At 44.6% G+C, this 21,848-nt stretch overlaps 1 protein-coding gene across 8 annotated transcripts in view; it reads left to right on the forward strand.

Annotated features, from left to right (window-relative positions):
* The window catches only part of GNPTAB (N-acetylglucosamine-1-phosphate transferase subunits alpha and beta), a 211,495-nt gene that overhangs the window by 70,945 nt on the left and 118,702 nt on the right, over positions 1-21,848 (forward strand). For 6 of the 8 annotated variants that reach the window (XM_084957374.1, XM_021092669.2, XM_021092666.2 and 3 more), the window contains one exon: positions 8,717-8,862. In XM_084957374.1, coding sequence (XP_084813500.1) covers positions 8,717-8,862 — 146 coding nt within the window. Of the gene's footprint in view, positions 1-8,094; positions 8,360-8,716; positions 8,863-21,848 lie in introns of those variants that run through there. The other 2 variants (XM_084957375.1, XM_021092671.2) reach the window with 2 other exon arrangements.

Raw genomic sequence — 21,848 nt, forward strand, 5'->3', positions numbered from 1 at the left:
CTATCCTTTTGAGAATGAAATCATTCTTCCTTGATGACCATCGTTTATTGAAAGGCAAGTTTCCTTTTTTTTTTTTTTTTTTTTTTTTGTCTTTTTAGGGCCACACCCATGGCATATGGAGGGTCCCAGGCTAGGGGTCGAATTGGAGCTACAGCTGCCGGCCTACACCACAGTCACAGCAACGTGGGATCTGAGCCGAGTCTGCGACCTACACCACAGCTCATGGCAACGCCGGATCGTTAACCCACTGAGCGAGGCCAGGAATCAAACTTCATGGATGCTAGTTGGGTTCATTACCACTGAGCCATGACAAACAGGATGTTCTTTTGATGTAATTAATCCTCACACCAAAGCTCAGTTATCATCCTTTTTTTAATGGATGAGGAAACAGAAACTCAAGGTCGTACAGCTGAGGAACAGAGGTACAGAATTTGAATCTGGTTCTACCTGATTCAAAAGCCTGTAACCCTGTTTTTGGCTTTGGTTTTTGGCTGAGTCTGTGGCATGTGGAAGTTCCTGGGCCAGGGATCCAACATGCGCCACAGCAGTGACAATGCCTTAACCACTAGGCCACCAGGGAACTCACCCTAACTGTTGTGAGGAACTATTCCTCAAACTCCAGAATTACGGAAGAAAACTCCCTAAAATATATGTAGTTATTTTGCTTCCAATCTGTGTGCTGGAGTTCCCGTCGTGGCGCAGTGGTTAACGAATCCGACTAGGAACCATGAGGTTGCGGGTTCGGTCCCTGCCCTTGCTCAGTGGGTTAACGATCCGGCGTTGCCGTGAGCTGTGGTGTAGGTTGCAGACGCGGCTCGGATCCCGCGTTGCTGTGGCTCTGGTGTAGACCAGTGGCTACAGCTCCGATTCAACCCCTAGCCTGGGAACCTCCATATGCCGCGGGAGCGGCCCAAGAAATAGCAACAACAACAACAACAAAAAAAGACAAAAAAAAAAACAAAAAACCAATCTGTGTGCTGAATTTTCATCATATATCACCCCCATGTCTGTATTCTTTTTTGTTTTGTTTTGTTTTTGTATTTGGCCACACTGGAGGAATATGGAAGTTCCTGGCCCAGGCATATTGACCTCAAGCCCCAGCTTCAACCGATGCCACAGCTGTGGCTATGCTGGACCCTTAACCCACGGTGCCTTGGTTGGAGTTCCCATGTCTGTATTCTTAATGTTATCTGCCACAGTTTCTTTTTTTTCTTTTTTTCTTTTTAGGGCTGAACCCTCGGCATATGGAGGTTCCCAGGCTAGGGGTTGAATCAGAGTTACAGCTGCCGGCCTACGCCACAGCCACAGCAACATCAGATCCAAGCCACATCTGTGACCTACACCACAGCTCACGGCAATGCCAGATCCTTAACCCACTGAGTGAGGCTAGGGATCGAACCCGCAACCTCATGGTTCCTAGTCAGATTCATTTCCAGTGCGCCACAGTGGGAACTCCTGTTTGCTACCACAGTTGCTGTGCAACACTGCTCCTGATTTTTAACTTATATTTCATTTTAAAGCTATTGATCCATTATTTCATTGTTGTGATAGAGGTCAATAGTTACCTAGTGCAACATCCATTTTCCCTTCCTCCTTAGTAATTGAGCCCCAATTTAGAGTTGACACATTCTGTCCTATACAAAAGGATCAGATTTCTCAGCTTCCCTTATCACATAGAGTGGCCATGTGTCACTTCTGACCTTCGACATATAATAAGAATCCTTATGTACGTAAGAAGATTGCTTAAGGGAAGATGACTTTCGACATGATGGGATGGCTGGCCTCCAGCAGCCGTCTTGGACTATGTAGTCACCGACTTTGAGAAGAGAGGCCATCAACCAGAATAGTGGAACAAAAGGTGGGTGCCTCGTCCCTGTTGATGTCATGGCGTTGCTGGGCCAGGCCCTGTATTGCTTAGCTCTGAGCTTCCTTTATGTCAAAAAGAAACTTCCCTATTACTTAAGCACTCTTATTTGGGGAGTTTTTTCTTAAATGTAGCCACAACTAATATAGTTGATCCTTGAGCAATGTAGAAAATCTACACATAATTTTATTTTTTAATTTAGGGCTGCCCTTGCAGCATATGGAAGTTCCTAGCCTAGGGAGAGAATCGAAGCTGCAGCTGCTGGCCTACACCACAGCACTAAGTAAGGCCAAGGATTGAACTCATGTCCTCTTGGATTCTAATCAGGTTCATTACTGCTGAGCATGACAGGAAGTCTGTGCATCCCTTTTGTGTATCTGGATTTGCACAGCATAGGCTGTACTTGCTTAAGAGCCTTGCTTATTTCTTCTAGCAGGTCATGATAATTTCACAAACTCAAACTGCAGTCTTTTTGTTCCCATCTTTTTTTTTTTTTTTTTTTTCCTTTTTTGGCCTTGCCTGAGGCAAGTGGTGGTTCTCCGGCCAGGGCTGGAACCCGTGCCACAGCAGCAACCAGAGCTGCTGAAGTGACAACAGCAGACCCCTTAACCCACTGAGCCCCAAGAGAACTCCTTTTTGTTCTCAAAGTGTGTTTTTACATGCCTAGAGTTCCCACTTTAATGCACCATGTTATCTCAGACTGATTATTAGACACTGTACTTGAAACTTTATTTTTAGGGAGTTTCCATTGTGGCGCAGTGGCAAGGCCAACTTTTATCCGTGAGGACGTGGGTTCCATCCCTGGCCTCGCTCAATGGGTTAAAAAAAAACAAGAAGAAAAAAATTTTTAAGTTATTATTATTATTATTATTGCTTTTTTTAGGGCTGCCCGCAGCATGTGGAGGTTCCCAGGCTAGGGCTCAAATCGGAGCTGTAGCTGTGGGCCTACATCACAGCCACAGCAACGCCACATCCAAGCTGTGTCTTCGACCTACACCACAGCTCATGGCAATGCTGGATCCTTAACTCACTGAATGAGGTCAGAAATTGAACCTGCATCGTCATGAATACTAGTCGGATTCCTTTCCGCTGAGCCACAGCAGGAACTCCCTGTTGAGTTTTTCTTGAGGTTTTCTTTGCCTCCCAGATAACTTCAGGCCGGACCTGTGGTGTGTATCTGTGCTGGTTATTGCTTATTCACCCTTACTTCACTTCCATGACCCTGACCTTCAAGGCCCAAATCCCCTGCCCCTGCTTAGCCAGTAGCTGCAGGCCACCTGTCCGTGGTCCTCCCTCACTAGCAGATACCCCTGACCAAAAACAGCCCCAGAGCTAGGCTCATTCCTCTGGATTTCTATTCTTTTTGGAGATCTTGGCCCAATAACTCCCCATTCTTGGAGTAAATTTTTAATATGTTTTTGGAGTTCCCCAGTGGCCTAGAGGTTAAGGATCCAGTGTCATCACTGCTGTGGGATGGGTTTGATCCCTGGCCCTGGAACTTACCCCATGTCTTAGGCAAGGCTAAAAAAGAAAAAAAAAAAAAAAAAAGATTTTTTTTTGTATTTCCCCAGATTTTTCAGTTGTTTTATTTTAATTCCCATGTCCGACATTAATAGAAGCAAAATTGGGTTATTGCATCAGGTCCATTTCTTTTATGCACACTTTTTTTTTTTTTTTTTTGGCCAGGCCCACAGTATGCAGAGGGTTTTGTTTTGTTTTTTGTTTTTTGTTTTTTTTTTTTTGGCCTTTTAGAGCTGCACCTGAGGCATGTGGAGGTTTCCAGGCTAGGGGTCAAACTGGAGCTACAACTGCTGCCTACGTCACAGCCACAGCAACGCCAGATCCGAGCCGCGTCTACGACCTATACCACAGTTCACAGCAACGCCAGGAACAAGGCCTCACTGAGCAAGGCCAGGGACTGAACCTGTGTCTTCATGGATGTAAGTCAGACTCATTACCGCTGAGCCACAACAGGAACTCCCAGTATGCAGAAGTTGCGCCAGGGATTGAATCTGCCCCACAGCTGTAACCAGAGCCACAGCAGTGGTAAGGCTGAATCCTCAACCTACTAAGCTAAACCACAAGAGAAGTCTAGGGTCCATTCCTTTTTCTTTTCTTTTTTTTTTTTTTTTTTTGGCTTTTTTGTCTTTTCCAGGGCTGAACCCGGGACATATGGAGGTTCCCAGGCTAGGGGTCTGATTGGAGCTGTAGCCACAGGCCTACACCACAGCCACAGCAACGCCAGATTCGAGCCGCATCTGCGAACTACACCACAGCTCAGGGCAAACTCTGGATCCCCAACCCACTGAGCAAGGCCAGGGATTGAACCAGCAACCTCATGGTTCCTAGTCAGATTTGTTAACCACTGAGCCACGACGGGAACTCCAAGGGTCCATTCCTTTTAGTAGGATAACTTGTCTCAAGAGTTCCTGTTGTGGCTCAACAAACTTAAAGATCCGTGAGGACGTGGGGTCTATCCGTGGCCCCCGCTCAGTGGGTTAAGGATCCGGTGTTGCTATGAGCTGTGTAGGCTGGCAGCGGCAGCTGCAATTCGACCCCTAGCCCTGGCACTTTCACAGGCTGCAGATACGGCCCTAGAAAAAATTAATTAATTAATTAATTAATTAAAATTCACAGTTCAAGAGTTCCTGCTGTCAATTCTAGCCCAGCGCAGCGGGTTAAAGGATCCATTGTTGCTGAAGCTCGGTGTAGGCCACAACTGAGGCTTGGATCTGATATCTAACCCAAGAACTCCATAGGCCGTGGGGTGGCCAAAAGAGAAAAAAAAAATTCACATTTAAGCAGCTCAATCATTTGTCATTTGAATCGCCAGATAAGAGAATACAAAATTTAGCACTGGTAATTCCATTTCCCTCACCATTCTTTAGTTATTCTCTATATTTTTATTCAGAGGCAGGAAAATATCTCCATTATTTCTGTCTTGTAAAAGCTGCAGCATTCCCTCTCGGTGAATGTAGACTGAACTTGTAACTTCTGAAGACCAGGGAAAGGGAAATAAGGTATACTTACAGAGAGAAATCTGGCAGACACCACCGTAACCAGACGACCGAAGTTGACATTACCAGTAACGTACCGATATTCTATATATTAAGATAATATTTCAATATGATGTGATGAGAAAGTATTTCACCTCTGTGGTATTTTCCCCAAAGCCCATACTCCCATGTGAGAAAACATGCCAAACCCAAATTGAAGGCTATTCTATTTTTTGTTCTTTCTTTTTTTTTTCAAGGGCTTCACCTGTGGCATATGGACGTTGCCAGGCCAGGGGTCGAAGAATCAGAGCTGCAGCTGCCAGCCTACGCCACAGCCACAGCAGCTCAGGATCTGAGCCGCATCTGCATCCTATGCCACAGCTTGTGGCAAAGCCGGATCCTAAGTCACTGAGTGAGGCCAAAGATTGAGCCCCTGTCCTCTCGTACACTATGTTGGGTTCTTAACCTGCCGAGCCACAGTGGGAACTCTGACGGCCATTCTATAAAATACCTGATTAGTACTTTCAAAATTGTCAAGGTTATGAAAAATAAGGAAAGAATGAGAAACTGTTACAGACTAGCGGGGACAAAGGAAATATGATATCTAAATGTAATATGGCATAGCATATTGAATTCTGGAACAGAAAAAGTAAAAACTTGTAAAATCTCAATAAAGCTTATAGCTCAGTTAATGGTAATGTGCCAATATTAATTTTTTGGTTTGACAAACGTACCATGGTTACATAAGATGTTAATATTGGGGGAAACTGAGTCAAAGATGTATGGGAATGCTCTAGGCTATCTTAGCAACTCTGCTATAAATCTAAAATTAATCCAGGAGTTCCCTTGTGGCTCAGCAGGTTAGGGATCTGGCATTGTCACTGTAGTGAGTGGCTCGGGTGGCTGCTTTGGCAATAGTTTGATCCCTGGCCTAGGAATTTCTACATATCATAGGCACAGCCAAAAAAATAATATACAATTAGTCCAAAATATATTTTTTTTTTGTCTTTTTGCCTTTTCTGGGACTGCTCCCGCAGCATATGGAGGTTCCCAGGCTAGGGGTCCAATCCGAGCTGTAGCCGCCGGCCGACGCCAGAACCACAGCAACGCAGGACCCAAGCCGTGTCTGAGACCTACACCACAGCTCACGGCAACACAGGATCCTTAACCCACTGAGCAAGGCCAGGGATCGAACCTTCAACCTCATGGTTCCTAGTTGGATTTGTTAACCACTGAGCTGCGACGGGAACTCCAGTCCAAAATATTTTTTATTTATTTTTTAAATTTTATTGGCATGTAGTTGACTTACAATGTTGTATTGGTTTCAGGAGTACAGCAAAGTGAATTAGTCATACATATACATATGTGTTCTTTTTTCCCAATATAGGTTATTACAGACTATGAAGTAGATTTTCCTGTGCCAAAAATATTTTTTAAAATTGCAGTAATGTATTTACCAAAACTCAGTAAGATCTCAGAAAGCCTCATACTTCATTCGTCACCTTTTGACAGCTGTATTACTTTTCTCAACTGTGCCGTAAAAGTATAAAGCATACATTATGCCTAGATGTTCACCTAACACGAAAGACTCTTGCTGCTTTCCCCTTGTCTAGGTTTTGCTGGGAAGCTGTTTCCCAGGCAGGGACTTCATTTCCTCCTGGCAGGATCAGGACAGTTCTTGCCAATGGCAGCTGTGAGTCACTTCCCAGCGTGGGTAGTGAAAAAGTGGGTATGCCTTCTTCTTTGGATGTCACTGCCAATAATGACCTTGAAGACCACTTGTCATGGTAAAGGCTGGCAACCTGGGCTCCTGAACAGCTTTGCGAAGCAAGCCCTCTACCTAACCCCAAACCCCAGCCATTAAGAAACACTGGTTTGGGTTTTTACATAAATAAGACAATAAAGCCTTTGAGATTTCTGGGTTTCTCTGCAACTGTGGCTCACATTTACCTAACTTGACTCTCTCACCTTGTCTAATGCACCTGAACTGGGTTGACTTTTCATGGTATTTCTAGATTCCCAGAGGTCAGGCAGAGGTTAACAAACATGGCTGTGAACAACAAAGGCAGGAGAGATAAAATGAATTAAAGATGATTGCAACTCAGCACATGTTTTAAATCAAATCAAAATAGTATATTTCTCAGTGAATGGCAGGGCCGTAGGGATCATTCCAGCCAAGAGGATGGCACCATCCTTCTCCTTCCAAGTGTCCTCTGAAACGAGTCAAGTTTATGTGAGTGACTGTGGTAACCACTGCCCTGGAAAAAAGGGCTCACGTAATGAGGGGTGCCACCTCTTTAAAAAGCGCCATGTGTACGTTATACTCGCCCCTTTATATTTCAGAACAAATTTAAAATATGTTCTCAAAGGAGTTCCCATTGTGGCACACTGGTTAAGGAATCCGACTAGGAACCATGAGGTTGTGGGTTCGATCCCTGGCCTCGCTCAGTGAGTTAAGGATCCAGTGTTGCTGTGAGCTGTGGTGTAGGTTGCAGATGCGGCTCGAATCTGGCGTTGCTGTGGCTGTGGTATAGGCTGGTGGCTACAGCTCTGATTCGACCCCTAGCCTGAGAACCTCCATATGTCGCGGGAGTGGACCTAGAAGAGGCAAAAAGACACACGCACACACACACAAAAAAACAAATAAAATATGTTCGTAAAGAGTTCCCTTGTGGCTCAGTGGATTAAAGATCTGGCATTTTTACTGCAGTGGCTTGGGCTGCTGCTGTGGTGTGAGTTCGATCCCTGCCCCCTCCCCAGGAAATTCTGCATGCTATAGGCATGGCCAAAAAATAAAAATAAAAATAAAATAAAATATGCTCTTAGGGGTAGGGCTGAGATAGAATCTCTTCTCTATATCCCTACTTCTGGCAAAAGGACATTGTCGTAATGGATCAGACTTGAGGTGGTGTTCACCATGTGAATGGCCCGTGCTGTGTGTGTGTGTGTGTGTGTGTGTGTGTGTGTGTGTGTGTGTGTGTACGTGCACTCGCGCACACTGTGAATGGATTCTGGGCCCTGTTCCCAGGTATGGAGAGAAGTCACTTCTGTATATAAAGGCAGGAAACTGTCACACAGTGAGCCAAATTTTTTTCTGGTGCCCAAGCTATACTCAGTTGTACAAAATTAACCTTTAAACATAAATTGTTTGTTTTCTTTTTGATTGTTCACCTGGGTAACTTTTTTTTTTTTTTTTTTTTTTGTCTTTTTGCCTTTTCTAGTGCCGCTCCCGCAGCATTTGGAGGTTCCCAGGCTAGGGGTCTAATCAGAGCTGTTGCTGTCAGCCTACACCACAGCCACAGCAACGCCAGATCTGAGCCGCATCTGTGACCTACACCTACAGCTCACGGCAGCACTGCATCCTTAACTCACTGAGCAAGGCCAGGGATCGAACCCACAACCTCATGATTCCTAGTCGGATTCGTTATCCACTGCGCCACGATGGGAACTCCAGCCTGCTAACTTTCTCCAGGGTATCCTCCTACAATGCCTAGGAAAGGTATTCCTTCTGCTTTGTTCACTTTCTTTTTTTTTTTGTCTTTTTTTTTTTTTTGTCTTTTTGTCTTTTGTTGTTGTTGTTGCTGTTTCTTGGGCCGCTCCCGCGGCATATGGAGATTCCCAGGCTAGGGGTTGAATCGGAGCTGTAACCACTGGCCTACACCAGAGCCACAGCAACGCGGGATCCGAGCCGCGTCTGCAACCTACACCACAGCTCACGGCAACGCCGGATCGTTAACCCACTGAGCAAGGGCAGGGACCGAACCCGCAACCTCATGGTTCCTAGTCGGATTCGTTAACCACTGCGCCACGACGGGAACTCCTGCTTTGTTCACTTTCGAATTTGTTCTATTCCCAGGCTCAGAGCAGTCCTTTACAGAGGCGCTTAGTAAGTCCTTGCTGGATGTATTCACCTCAGCAGTGACCTTCTTTAGGACGTCTTCCCTCTGCCACCCCTCTGCATCCCGAAGCGTCCTGGGCTCCTTCGGCTATCTACTTCACAAGGTAACTTGGCCTACCCACTAGACTTGAAACTCTTCATGAGCAGGAACTGAACCTCCTATATTTGTATCTCCAGTGGGCTGTTTTGTGCTATCTCAGCCTCTCAATAGCCAGTGTGGTTGGACCAGTCTTTGTGGTTATTGTGACTGCAAGACTCCCTTCGGCAATAACCATCAGGAAATCTTGAAAAGATAAGGAGCTGTTACTTCACAAGACCTGGAAATCACATAGCACCGCTGGGGGCCACACAGTGAGGTCGAAGGGGAAGAGGGAGGGAGAGAGAACGAGCACGGCCTGGGTTCTCCTTTTACCGGGTGAAATAAGAGACTGTGCTTTATTTTGGACTATTTTAGATTTATAGAAAAGTTGCAAAGATAGCACAGAGCAGGACTATAAATCAAAGAAAGAGGAAAAAAAATAAGCCAAAAGGTCACTTATTGAAATCAATCAAGATTTGATTTCAACCGTGGCTCAGTGGTTTAAGAAACTGACTAGTATTCATAAAGATGCAGATTTGATCCTGGCCTTGCTCAGTGGGTTAAGGATCCAGCCTTGCTGCAAGCTGCTGTGTAGGTTGCAGGCATTGCTCAGATCCCTCAAGTTAAGGGGCTGTGAAGGAAAAAAAGAAAAGATCTCTCAAACAAAGGACCCTGCCAGTCTGTGGCTGGCAGTGTGTTTATTTGAGATGGCCGTTCTAGGATGCCTAGGCGATCAAAGCTTAAGTCAGCCACTTGCATTACAAAAACAGATAAATATTCAGTCAGCGCCAACACTACACGCTAGCACAAAATAAATGGTTAATAAATGTTTCTTGAACAAATATGTACAGATGAATACTTGATACTAGTTTACTACTACTAGCCAGAGAATCTGGTCTTCATACATTTGTTCCTACCATCGACATATTAGCATCCCCTAAGAGGCACTGTTAAATCCATATCACTAAGTAGAGAAATCAGAAAGGCTCAGCAAAGGCTTAGAAATTCTGGTTACTCAAAGGGAAAGAAACCAGAGCCCACTGTGGGAATGATACCTGTTCATTACAACTTATAACAGGTTTGGGCAATGGTATCAGAAACATCTTCAGTTTCATAACTTTTTCTGGCAGATGTTTTTAGGCTCCCAGAGGTATCTTCTTTATCTCTTAAGAACATAGTTGAGAAATTTGGGGATTTCCACTATGATAATGAGAGTGAAAATTTCTTGAAAACTTAAAATAAGAGGTCACTTTTTTTTCCTTCCCCTTATGAATGGTTTCCAAATTAGCTCGCAAATATAGGAACTCATATGATCTGACTTTCTCAGTTTAGCTAATCTTAAATCTCTAGTTACTTCAAGAGTTCTACACAGGATTTTCTAAGGAGATGCAGTTCATGGCTTAGTTATCATTATCTATGAAGAATTGAGGTTTGATGCTCATATTTACCATGATCTCATGAATATATGCCTGTACACATTAAAAATATTACAGGAAAAAGGGGAAAGGTTTTAGCAGCTGCTTTGCTTTTGATAGTCTGACCTGAATTGGATAAGATTTGAAGATATGGAGTTTCCATCGTGGCGCAGTGGAAATGAATCCGACTAGGAATCATGAGGTTTCGGTTTCAATCCCTGGCCTCGATCAGTGGGTTAAGGATCTGGTGTTGCCGTGAGCTGTGGTGAAGGTCAAAGACTTGGCTCGGATCTGGCATTGCTGTGACTGTGTCTGTGTCGTAGGCCGGCAGCTACAGTTCTGATTAGACTCCTAGCCTGGGAAACTCCATATGCTGCGGGTGTGGCCCTAAAAAGACAAAAAGACAAAAAAAAAAAAAGGATAATGACAGACTGTTTGTTGCCTCCCACTCATCTAGGAAAAAAAAAAAAATGAACTTTTTTTCTTTTTTCCTTTTTAGGCCCCACCCGTGGCATGGTTAAGCTCCCAGGCTAGGGAGCTATACCACAGCTCATGACAAGGCTGGATCCCGGGCTCACTGATTGAGACCAGGGATAGAACCCGGATTCTCATGGATGCTAGTCAGATTCATTCTGCTGTGCCACTACAGGAACTCCCAAAAGGAATATTTTCGTCTTTTTTTTTTTTTTTTTTTGTCTTTTTAGGGCCACACCTGAAGCATATGGAAGTTCCTGGGATAGGGGCTGAATTGGAGCTGTAGCTGCCAGACTACAGCACAGCCACAGCAATGCTGGATCCCTTAACCCACTGAGTGAGGCCAGGGATCGAACCCGATTCCTCATGGATACTAGTCGGGTGTATTAACTGCTGAGCCACGACGGGAACTCCAAAAGGAATTTTTATTTTTTTTGTCTTTTTAGGGCCGCACCTGAACCATAGGGTGTTCCCAGGCTAGGGGTTTAATTGGAGCTGTAGCCACCCGCCTACGCCAGAGCCGCAGCAACTCCAGATCCGAGCCGCAGCAACTCCAGATCCGAGCCGCATCTATCTGCGACCCACACCACAGCTCACAGCAACACCGGATCCTTAACCCACTGAGCAAGGTCAGGGATTGAATCCGAAACCTCATGGTTCCTAGTCAGATTCGTTAACCAGTATGCCACGACGGAAACTCCAGAAAAAGGAATATTTTTGAAGGAGGCATTCCTTTCATAATTCTTTTACTTATCTACTAAATTAATTAATAATTAATGTTTTATTGAAGAACCAGCCACTCACAGTTGGTGGTTAATTCACTCAAGAAGCATTGACTGAGGATGTTCAAAAGTTGTCAGACCTTGCGCTGGGGGATGAAGGATACGGAAACAGAACACTCAGTGCCTGAAATGAATGTCTCAGTGCTCAGATGAACTTGGCTGCCTTGGGGCATGAAAAGCCGTCCAAGGTGACCGGAACACATGCAGATAAGGCTGGGAGATCCTGGTGATGACACTGTGAAGGAGACTGGGTATAACCCGGAAGCAAGCTTCAAGAAAAAAGGTGAAAGTTCGTGAGTAGGGTGGTGTCACGGTCGGGATTTCTCCTCTGCGGTGAAAACTCCCAACTCCCTCAGGCCTTGGGGGGATAGACTAGAGATAGCAGTGGAGATTAAGGACAGATGGGTCCTTTTAAAAAGTGCTAATGAGGAGTTCCTGCTGTGGCCCAGTGGAATCTGAGGTTTCTCTGGAGCCCTGGGACACAGGTTCAGTCTCCAGCCCGGCACAGTGGGATAAAGATCCAATGTTGTGACAGCTGTGGCATAGGTCACAACTGCAGCCCTGATCTGATCCCTGGCCCAGGAACTTCATGTGGCATGGGGTGGCCAAAAGAGGGGGAGAAAAAAAGAAATGCTAATGATCTAACCTAAGGCAATGGATTGTGGGTGGAGAAAGCGATTTGGTGGCTGATTGAATGAGTAGAATGAGAGAGAAGAATTGAGGATGAAACAGAGTTGGTTTCCTGCTTGAGAGGGTCAGTGCCTATTGAGTCTGAATTGAGCCAGGGAATGGAATTGCGGAGGATTATGAGTTTGGTTTTAGATGGAACAGTTTAATGAATAGTTTCTCGAAAACCAAGATGAAGGCAACTGACTTGGTGGCATTGGCGAGCAGTGGTGGTACACTATTAAAATAGGAGAGATCCCCCAGGGAGTAAATGCTGCAGTGAAATCAAGTACAAGAAGAAAAGGGATTGGATCGAGCAGGTAAACGGTCAGTGAACACCTCCGTAAGAAAAATATGGCCTAGGGCTTCAGGATCTGGTGTTGTCCCTGCTGTGGGTCAGGTTTGATCCCTGGCCTGCATGCCATAGGTGTGGCAAAAAAAAAAAGTTAGATTGCATTGGACTGAGGCGTGAAGGCTGTAGGTTTATTATTATTATTATTATTATTATTATTATTATTATTATTTTGTCTTTTTAAGGCTGCACCTACAGCATACGGAGGTCCCCAGCCTAGGGGTCAAATCGCAGCTGTAACCGCTTGCCTACACCACAGCAGTGTCAGATCCGAGCCGCATCTGCAACCAACACCACAGTTCATGCCAATGCTAGATCCTTAACCCACTGATCAAGGCCAGGGACTGAACGTGCATCCTCATGGATACTAGTCAGATTTGTTTCTGCTGAGCTACGATAGGAACTCCCAGAAGGCCGTAGGTGTAGACTTTCAATTCCAAGATGAGAGATAGAGAAGCACAAATACAAAATGGGAAGATGCTTGAGGAGTTAGGATGGAATGCTATCGGAGGAAGAATTTGACGATTGATTAGCAGAGAAAGTGAGTGATGAAACAAGGTCATGGAGGAAGGAGAGGGAATGAATAGGAGCTAATGTGTGTCTTATTTCCTGGAATGCTTTTTTCTTTTTTTTTTTTTTTTTCTCGGCCATGCCCTAGGCATGTGGAAGTGCCCAGCCCAGCCCAGGAATTGAAGGCTGGATCCTTAACCTCTTGTGCCACAGGAGAACTCCTCCAGGAATTTTTCGAGTTTCTCAATCTTAGTCATGTAGTTTCTGTGCCTGTGTTTAGACTGGGCCTGTCATTCAGGGGTTCTTAGTGTTGCCCAACAAAAGTTTGCATGTGCAACATATGATGAGGGGAAAAAAAACCAAACATTGGAATTTGGAGCCGAGAAAGTTTTATTGCAAGGCCAACAAGAACAGGTTGCTCATGCTCAAAAAACCCCAACTTCTGGAAAGTTTTGGGGAAGAAGTTTTTGTTTTGTTTTGTTTTTTGGTTTTTTTGTTTTTTTGTTTTTTTTGCTTTTTAGGGCTGCACTGCGGCACATGGAGGTTCCCAGGCTAAAGGTTGAATCAGATCTGCAGCTGCCGGCCTACACCACAGCCACAGCAACATCAGATCCAAGCTGTGTCTGTGACCTACTCCACAGCTCACGGCAACACCTTAACCCACTGAGCGAGGCCAGGGATCGAACCTGCAACCTCATGGTTCCTAGTCAGATTTGTCTCTGCTGCACCACAGTGGGAACTCCTAGACTGTATTGTTACTATCTTATAATAGGGACACAATTATTTTGTTGTAGATAATATTGCTATACTACTCTAATTATTATTATCTTTGTGATTATCATTACTGAAAGAAGATAAGTTAGGAGGGTCCTCAGAGAAAGAGATCCAGGGGAGTTCCTGTTGTGACTCAGCAGCGGTCCCTCCCCCACAGCCACAGTGACCTCCTGGAATACAAGTCTGTCCATGTTCCCATCACTTTGCCTGTCACTTGGGCTCTCACTCAATGACTTCTGTGCTGAAGCACCTGAATCTCAGTAAAGCCAGACACAGGGTGAATGATTCTAATTTAAAAGCTGTGGGTTCAAGTCTCAATCTGGGTTCCGGCTAGGTTCACGTCAGTTTCAATTCCGGGCTTAGTTCTGATGATACTTCTTTGGGAATGAAGAATGCTTCATCAGCAACTTGCATTTGCTGGGGGTTTCAGTTCTGAGGAAGAACTCAAAGATTTTGTTACGTGCATTCTTTGAGGAGGAACCGGGACTGCACTATTGTTTCTTTTCACTTCTTTTCTTTCTTTTTTTTTGTTTTTTTGCTTTTTAGGGCATATGGAAGTTCCCAGGGGTCAAATCAGAGCAACAGCTGTTGGCCTACACCACAGCCACAGGAATGTGGGATCCCCAACCCACTGGGCGAGGCCAGGAATCAAACCCATCTCCTCATGGATACCAGTCAGATTCATTTCCACTGCACCACGATGGGAATTCCTGCAGTATTGTTTCTTGACTGCTCTTTCCTGGCCTTTGCATCCCCTCCCTTTCCTGGTTAACAACTGTTTGAGCCTGCCCTTTGGAACTCAGGGACAATTATGGAGGCTGAATGAGGCCTATTTCCTAAAATGCAATGCGGGAACATAGGCTTTTGTGCCCAGGAGCCCACAGGGCCCTGCTTGGTTTCATTGTTAGCTGTGGTGGAGGTGGCAGACGTGGCTCGGATCTGGCTTTGCTGTGGCTGTGGCATAGGCCAGCAGCTGCAGCTCCGACTGGCCCCCTAGCCTGGGAACTTCCATATGACGAGAAATAGGCAGCCCTAAAAAGACACATACATACATACACACACCATCCAGAAATGGCTTTCCTGCCATAAGGGAAGCCGTTTCGGCCTAAGCCATTTTGTGATCTAAGCCTGGCTACAGTGCTTGTCCTTGAACAGGTCTCAGTAATCGGTGATCTTAGAGAACAAAGGAATGCAAGAACAGAGAAAAGGCAGTCAAACAATAGTTCAGTAATAAAGCAGAGCCCTCCTCAGGTGTTATACATAAAAACTTCTTTTTTAATGGTCTTGCCCATGGCATGCGGAAGTTCCCTGGCCAGGGACCGAACCCCTGCCACAGCAGTTACCCAACCTGCTGCAGTGACAAGGCTGGATCCTTACCCCTGCACCACAAGAGAACTCCTATGATAATATATCTGTGACTTCTGCAGAAACTAAGACCCCCACCCAGGTGGAAGATATTGACCTTTTTTTTTTTTTTTTTTTTTGGTTTTTAGGGCCACCATACCTGAGGCATGTGGAAGTTTCCTGGCTAGGGGTCAAATCGGAGCTACAGCGGCCGGCCTACACACAGCCACTGAAATGTGGGATCCAAATCCTCGATCTGTACCACAGCTCACAGCAACAGCGGATCCCTAACCCACTGAGCGAGGCCAGGGATCGAACCCACGTCTTCATGGATATTAGGTTCGTTAACCTCGGTCCCGTAACGGGAACTCTGATGACGTTGACCTTCTTGACTTCAGTCAACTAAAGTCAAACTTTGCCCCAGGTCTGTGCTGAATTCTCCTCTATTCAAGCCTCTTCATGAATTTGCAAGTACCCTAGCTTAAAACGTCCCCAGTTTTGCTGTTTGGGGGGGCACTGCTTTGGGAAAAATCTGTGGTGTTCTTACTTGCTGCAAGTAATAACCTTCCTTCTCCCAATCTTTGGCTTAGTTGTGTCTATTGGCTCAACACCTACCAAGAGGTGAACCCCGTTTGGGGGTAGCATTACTGCTGTGGAAAGAGTTTCAGTCTCCATTATGGGAAGCTCCATGATCCCAGAGCTGCATTTCCTTCCCTTGTCAATATAACCCTAAGGCCTAGCAAAGTACCTGACACATAGGAAACACTCACCAAAAAATACTGATGTGTGGAATAAATGATGATATATTTATAGAGCAAGCTGTAGCTTAATGTGTGTAAGAAGTTGTTTTACACATAAATTAATGGTGCAGTGTTTAGGGATGATGTATACTGATCTTGGCAACTGACCCTGAAATGCATTTGAAAAAATGGATTGATGATTCGGAGTTGGCATAGATGTTTGTTTGAAAAAGCAATTGGGGAGTTCCTGTCATGGCTCAGTGGGAATGAATCTGACTAATATCTGTGAGGATGCAGGTTTGATCTCTGACCTTGCTCGATGGGTTAAGGATCTAGTGTTGCCGTGAGCTGTGGTGTAGGTTGCAGAGGTGGCTCAGATCTGGCGTTGCTGTGGCTCTGGCATAGGCCGGTGGCTACAGCTCCGATTAGATTAGATCCCTAGCCTGGGAACCTCCATATGCCGCGGGTGTGGCCCTAGAGAAGACAAAAAAGACAAAAAAAAAAAAAAAAAGAAAGAAAGAAAAGAAAGTAAAGTGAAGATTGGGGAATTCCCTTCATGTCTCAGTGGTTATGGAACCCAACTAGGATCCATGAGGGTGCGGATTCGATCCCTGGCCTCGCTCAGTGGGTTAAAGATCCTGGCATTGCTGTGAGCTGTGGTATAGGTTGCAGATGTGGCTCAGATCTGGCATTGCTGTGGCATAGTTCAGCAGTTATAGCTCTGATTCGACCCCTAGCCTGGGAACCTCCATATGCTGAGGATGCAGCTCTAAAAAATAGCAAAAAAAAGAAAAAGAAGATTGGGAGTTCCCCTGCGGCTCAACAGTAATGAGCCCGACTATTATCCATGAGGATACTGATTCTATCCCTGGTCCCATTCAGTGGGTTAAGGATCAGGCATTGCCGTGAGCTGTCGTGTGGGTTGCAGACACGGCTTGGATCCGGAGTTGCTGCGGCTGTGGTGTAGGCCCGCAGCTACAGCTCGGATTTGACCCCTAGCCAGGGAACTTCAATATGCCTCCAGTACAAAAGCAAAACATAAATAGATAAATAAGTAAATGAATGAATGAAAGTATAAATAAGTAAATAAATAAATAAGGATTTATTTAACTGAGAAATACAGCCCCAGAGGGGAGGCAGGCTGACAGGTGAGCAGCTGCTCTGTGTTTCTTTGGCACAACAGTTATGAGGGGCATACAAATGAAGGGGAGGAGTATTCATTGGGGAAGGGAGGTTTGGGGTCCTATTCTCTGATGTTCACCCCGGTTCCATCTTCCCAAGGGGAGGAGGGATTTTTGTCCTTCTTTAGCCTTGATTGGAAGTGTCATGACATTGGTTCATGATGGGAACTTTTTTTTTTTTAATTACTCAATGGATTTTATTACATTTATAGTGGTACAATGATCATCACAACCAAATTACAGTGTTTCATCCCAAACCCTCAGTGCATTCCCCCCCACCCCCAACCTGTCTCATTTGGAAACTGTAAGTTTTCAAAGTCTGTGAGTCAGTATCTGTTCTGCAAAGAAGTTCATTGTGTCCTTTTTTAGATTCCAGATGTAAGTGATAGCATTTGTCTCACTGTCTGACTGACTTTACTTAGCTGGTCATTTCCAGGTCCATCCATGTTGCTAAAAATGCCATTATTTCTCTCCTTTTAATGTCTGAGTAATATTCCATTGTGTTTATGTACCACATCTTCTTTATCCACTCCTCTGTTGATGGACATTTAGGTTGTTTCCATGTCTTGGCTATTGTATGTAGTGCTGCAATGAGCATTGGAGTACATGTGTCTTTTCAAATCATGGTTTTCTCTGGATAGATACCCAGGTGTGGGATTGATGGGTCAAATGGTAGTTCTATTTTGAGTTTTCTGAGGCATCTTCATACTGTTTTCCATGGTGGTTGCGCCAATTTACAATCCCACCAACAGTGTAAGAGGGTTCCTTTTCCTCCACACCCTCTCCAGCACTTACTGTTTGTAGACTTTTTGATGATGGTCATTCTGGGTGGTGTAAGGTGGTACCTCATCGTGGTTTTTATTTGCATCTCTCTAATAATGAGTGATGTTGAACGTCTTATCATGTGTTTTTCAGCCATCTGTATGTCTTCTTTGGAGAATTGTCTGAAGATCTTTTTTTTTTTTTAATGGGGTTGTTTTTTTTTGTTTTTTTTTGTTTGTTTTTTTTTTGTTTTGGTATTGAGCTGCAGAAGGTGTTTATAAATTTTGGAGATTAATCCCTTGTCAGTCGCTTCATTTGTAAAGATTTTCTCCCATTCAGTGGGTTGTCTTTTCTTTTTATTTAGGGTTTCCTTTGCTGTGCAGAAACTTCTAGGTTTAATATGATGGGAACTTCTTATCTGCCAGACTAATTTTATTGTAAGGAGGGTATAATGAACAACAGGTTACATGTGGAAGCTGGAGATTCCCGCCTTTTTCCACCTTTCTCTGTCTAGCTCCAGGACACTTACCACCTGAAAATGTATAGTTTCCTGTCAGTCTAGAGATTCCTGCCTTTCTTTGTGTGCCCGTGGACCCAGCTGTTTACAGGATGCAGGGTTTCCTGCCACCTGGCCCCCCCCCTTTCTCTGCACATCTCTAGCTGTCTACCTGACTGCAGTAACAGTGGCATCATGTGGGACCCTCTTGGACATTCCAGAGTTGTTAGCCTCTGAGCACTGTCCCCTCAAGGACTATGACACTCCCCAAGGACTGTGACAACCAGAAATGCCCTCACACATTTTTGAAGGCTAAGTGTTGAAAACTAGAAACCATATCAAACTAGTACCAATGGTTTCTTCTCTGCACTTTCATGTAAGAGGGGGAAGGGTTGAGGGGTTGGATTTTGTAATTTCAATAAAAAATTCCTCAGCTTTTTTTTCAACAATTAAATCTGCAAACAATAATTCCTGGAAGAATATGCATCCCATTGTTAACAACGTCCCTTTGGGAAAAAAACAAAGTCATGTTTACCCCTTGGGATTGACAACAGGGCCTAGGAGAGAAGGAAGTCTTTAACCTTTTGCCTTATACACTTTTATTGTTTTTATTTCTATGAGCATGAGTTGTTTTGGAACAAATACAATTTAAAGGTCGATTCGTAAAAGAAAAAGCCAGATGAAACGTTTGCAGCGAAAAGAAAAAAAAAAAAAAAGAGCTATAGGAGATTTTGTCTTTGGCCTATTCTGAACTAAGCACATGATACTTTCATAGTAAGAAAACTAAACTAAGATTTAGCTAAAAACCAAAAGATGTTACAATTCATGGAAACAATGCATGAAAGTGAATATTTGCTAAGCTAACATGTTTTTGGTTAATATTTATTTGAAATTATTTGCACAGGGAGTTCCCTGGTGATCTAGGGGTTAGGACTTGGCACTGTTACCACTATGGTCCAGGTTCAATGCCTGGTCTGGGAACTGATATTATGTATTTAAAAAAAAAGAAATTATTTGCACAGAAAGTAATTAATTGATACATTTCACCAAAAAGAGAATAAAGAGTCTGATTAACACATTTTGTACTTACAATTTTTTTTTTACCATGATCATTGAAGCCTCAAGGTTGTGCTTGCTGGAACTTGACCATCTTTGGAATTTATCATTGTGGGTGTTGTCACGTTTTGGTGAAATTGAAACTGAGCAAGGCCTTGGAGGCCCTTCCCAGGTACAAATCTCACCATGTCTCCCAATTCTTGTTTGTATACAAAGATTGACTTCTAGGCTTTCTCTGAGTTCCAAAGAGCAGACTAAGTTAATGAGTGAGAAAATGCAGAAACAAAGGAAAAGCAGCCAAGCAAGAAAGGTACTAATAGCTTGGAGTTGCCGTCATGGATCAGCAGAAATGAATTTAACTAGGTCTGATCCCTGGCCTCACTCAGTGGGTTAAGGTCTGATCCCTGACCTCACTCAGTAGGTTAAGGATCTGGCGTTGTAGTGAGCTGAGTTGTAGTTTGCAGATGGCTCAGATCTGACATTGCTGTGGTTGTGGTGTAGGCTTGTGGCTACAGCTCTGATTAGACTCCTAGCCTGGGAACCTCCATATGCTGCAGGTGCAGCCCTAAAAAGAAAAAAAAAAAAAAAAAGAGAGAGAGAGAGAGAAAAGTACCAAGAGCTTGAACAATAGAGTCACCAGACTCCTAGTTCCTCCTAAAAGGAAATAGGAAAAATCTGATGCATATCCTTGAGTTGTTTTATAAAAACCAGGACCCATGGAATTCCCGTTGTGGTGCAGAGGAAACAAATCTGCCTAGGAACCATGAGGTTGTGGGTTTGATCCCTGGCCTTGCTCAGTGTGTTAAGGATCCAGCGTTGCTGTGAGCTGTGGTGGAGGTCACAGACAAGGCTCAGATCTGGTGTTGTTGTGGCTGTGGTGTAGTCCGACAGCTGCAGCTCCAATTGGACACCTAGCCTGGGAAACTCCATGTGCCGCGGGTGTGGCCCTAAAAAGCAAAATAAATAAATAAATAAATAAACCCAGAGCTGTGGTGGAGGTCACAGACGAGGCTCAGATCTGGTGTTGTTGTGGCTGTGGTGTAGGCCGACAGCTGCAGCTCCAATTGGACACCTAGCCTGGGAAACTCCATGTGCTTCGGGTGTGGCCCTAAAAAGCAAAATAAATAAATAAATAAATAAATAAACCCAGAACCCTCCTGTATAGAAATTGCTAACCAGCCTTGTTGGAACCAACTGGTTGAGGATTAAGATTCCTGAAATATCACCATGTTACCTTACCACCAGCCAATGAGAATATCCACAGGCTGACTGCACACAATACGACACTTACCTTTAATGATGCCTTTAAAAACTCTTGCCAGAGTTCCCGTTGTGGCTCAGTGGTTAACGAATCTGACTATAACCATGAGGTTGTGGGTTCTATCCCTGGCCTTGCTCAGTGGGTTGCCATGAGCTGTGGTGTAGGTTGCAGACACGGCTTGGATCCCGTGTTGCTGTGGCTCTGGTGTGGGCTGGCGGCTATAGCTCCGATTATAGCTCTGGCCTGGGAACCTCCATATGCTGTGGGAGCAGCCCTGGGAAATGGCAAAAAGACCAAAAATAAATAAAAACAAACAAACAAACAAAAACCTCTTGCCATCAAGGAGTTCAGGACTTTTGTGCATTAACTACCAGTTCTGCTTGCTTGGTGCCCTGCAAATAAATGCTGTGCTTTCCTCTACACCCCAGTGTCAGTAGATTGGCTTTGCTGCAGGTCAGGCGAATGAAACTAACTTTGTTGTCAGAAATTCGAATGAAACTAACTTTGTTGTCAGAAATTCGGGTGTTTTTGAATTGAGAGGCAGAGGCAGAGTTTTGGGTAAAGGAGAAAAAGACAGCTTTATTGCTTTGCCAGGCAAAGGGGGCCATTAGTAGGCTAATGCCTTAAAGACTGTGCCCCCCCTTGGAAGGAGTTAGGAGGTGGCTTTATAGTTTGGGGAGCGGAATAAGGATCATGGCTGGAGATAAGGATGAGGGTAGAGGCAAGCTTGCATTGTCTTTCAAAGCTGGTGTTTAGTGGCCCCAGGGCTGGTTCTGGTGGGGTTTTAGTCCTACTGAAAGGCTCAAAGATATTCTTAAGTACATTCCTTAAGAAGGAACAGGATCCTGCCCCAAGGCTGCGCTGCTCCTCCCAAGTCTCTGCATCCCCTCCCTTCCCTGATTAGCAACTGCGTTTTGGAACTCGGGGAAGGTCATGGAGGCTGAGGCTTATTCTCCAAAAACAAGAAATGGAGGACACAGGAAGGATCGTGTGCCTAGGAGCCCCACAGGGTACTAGCTCGGTTACAAGTTCTGTTCAGTCACAAAATGTATTGAATGTTTGTTTGAAGGTAATGCGGACAAGGGTTCAGGCCAGTTTTAGGTCCATGTTTCTGAATCATTCATTTATTCATCTTGCAAGCATTTGCTGAGTTCTTACCCGAACAGAAATCTGATGGGCATGAAGAGGATTTGAAGAA

This window comes from Sus scrofa, chromosome 5 (assembly GCF_054392235.1).
Source record: "Sus scrofa isolate SSC_HxYL_T2T_F1_AM1 chromosome 5, Sscrofa_HxYL_maternal_Yorkshire_Landrace_v2.0, whole genome shotgun sequence".
NCBI classification, from domain to species: domain Eukaryota; kingdom Metazoa; phylum Chordata; class Mammalia; order Artiodactyla; family Suidae; genus Sus; species Sus scrofa.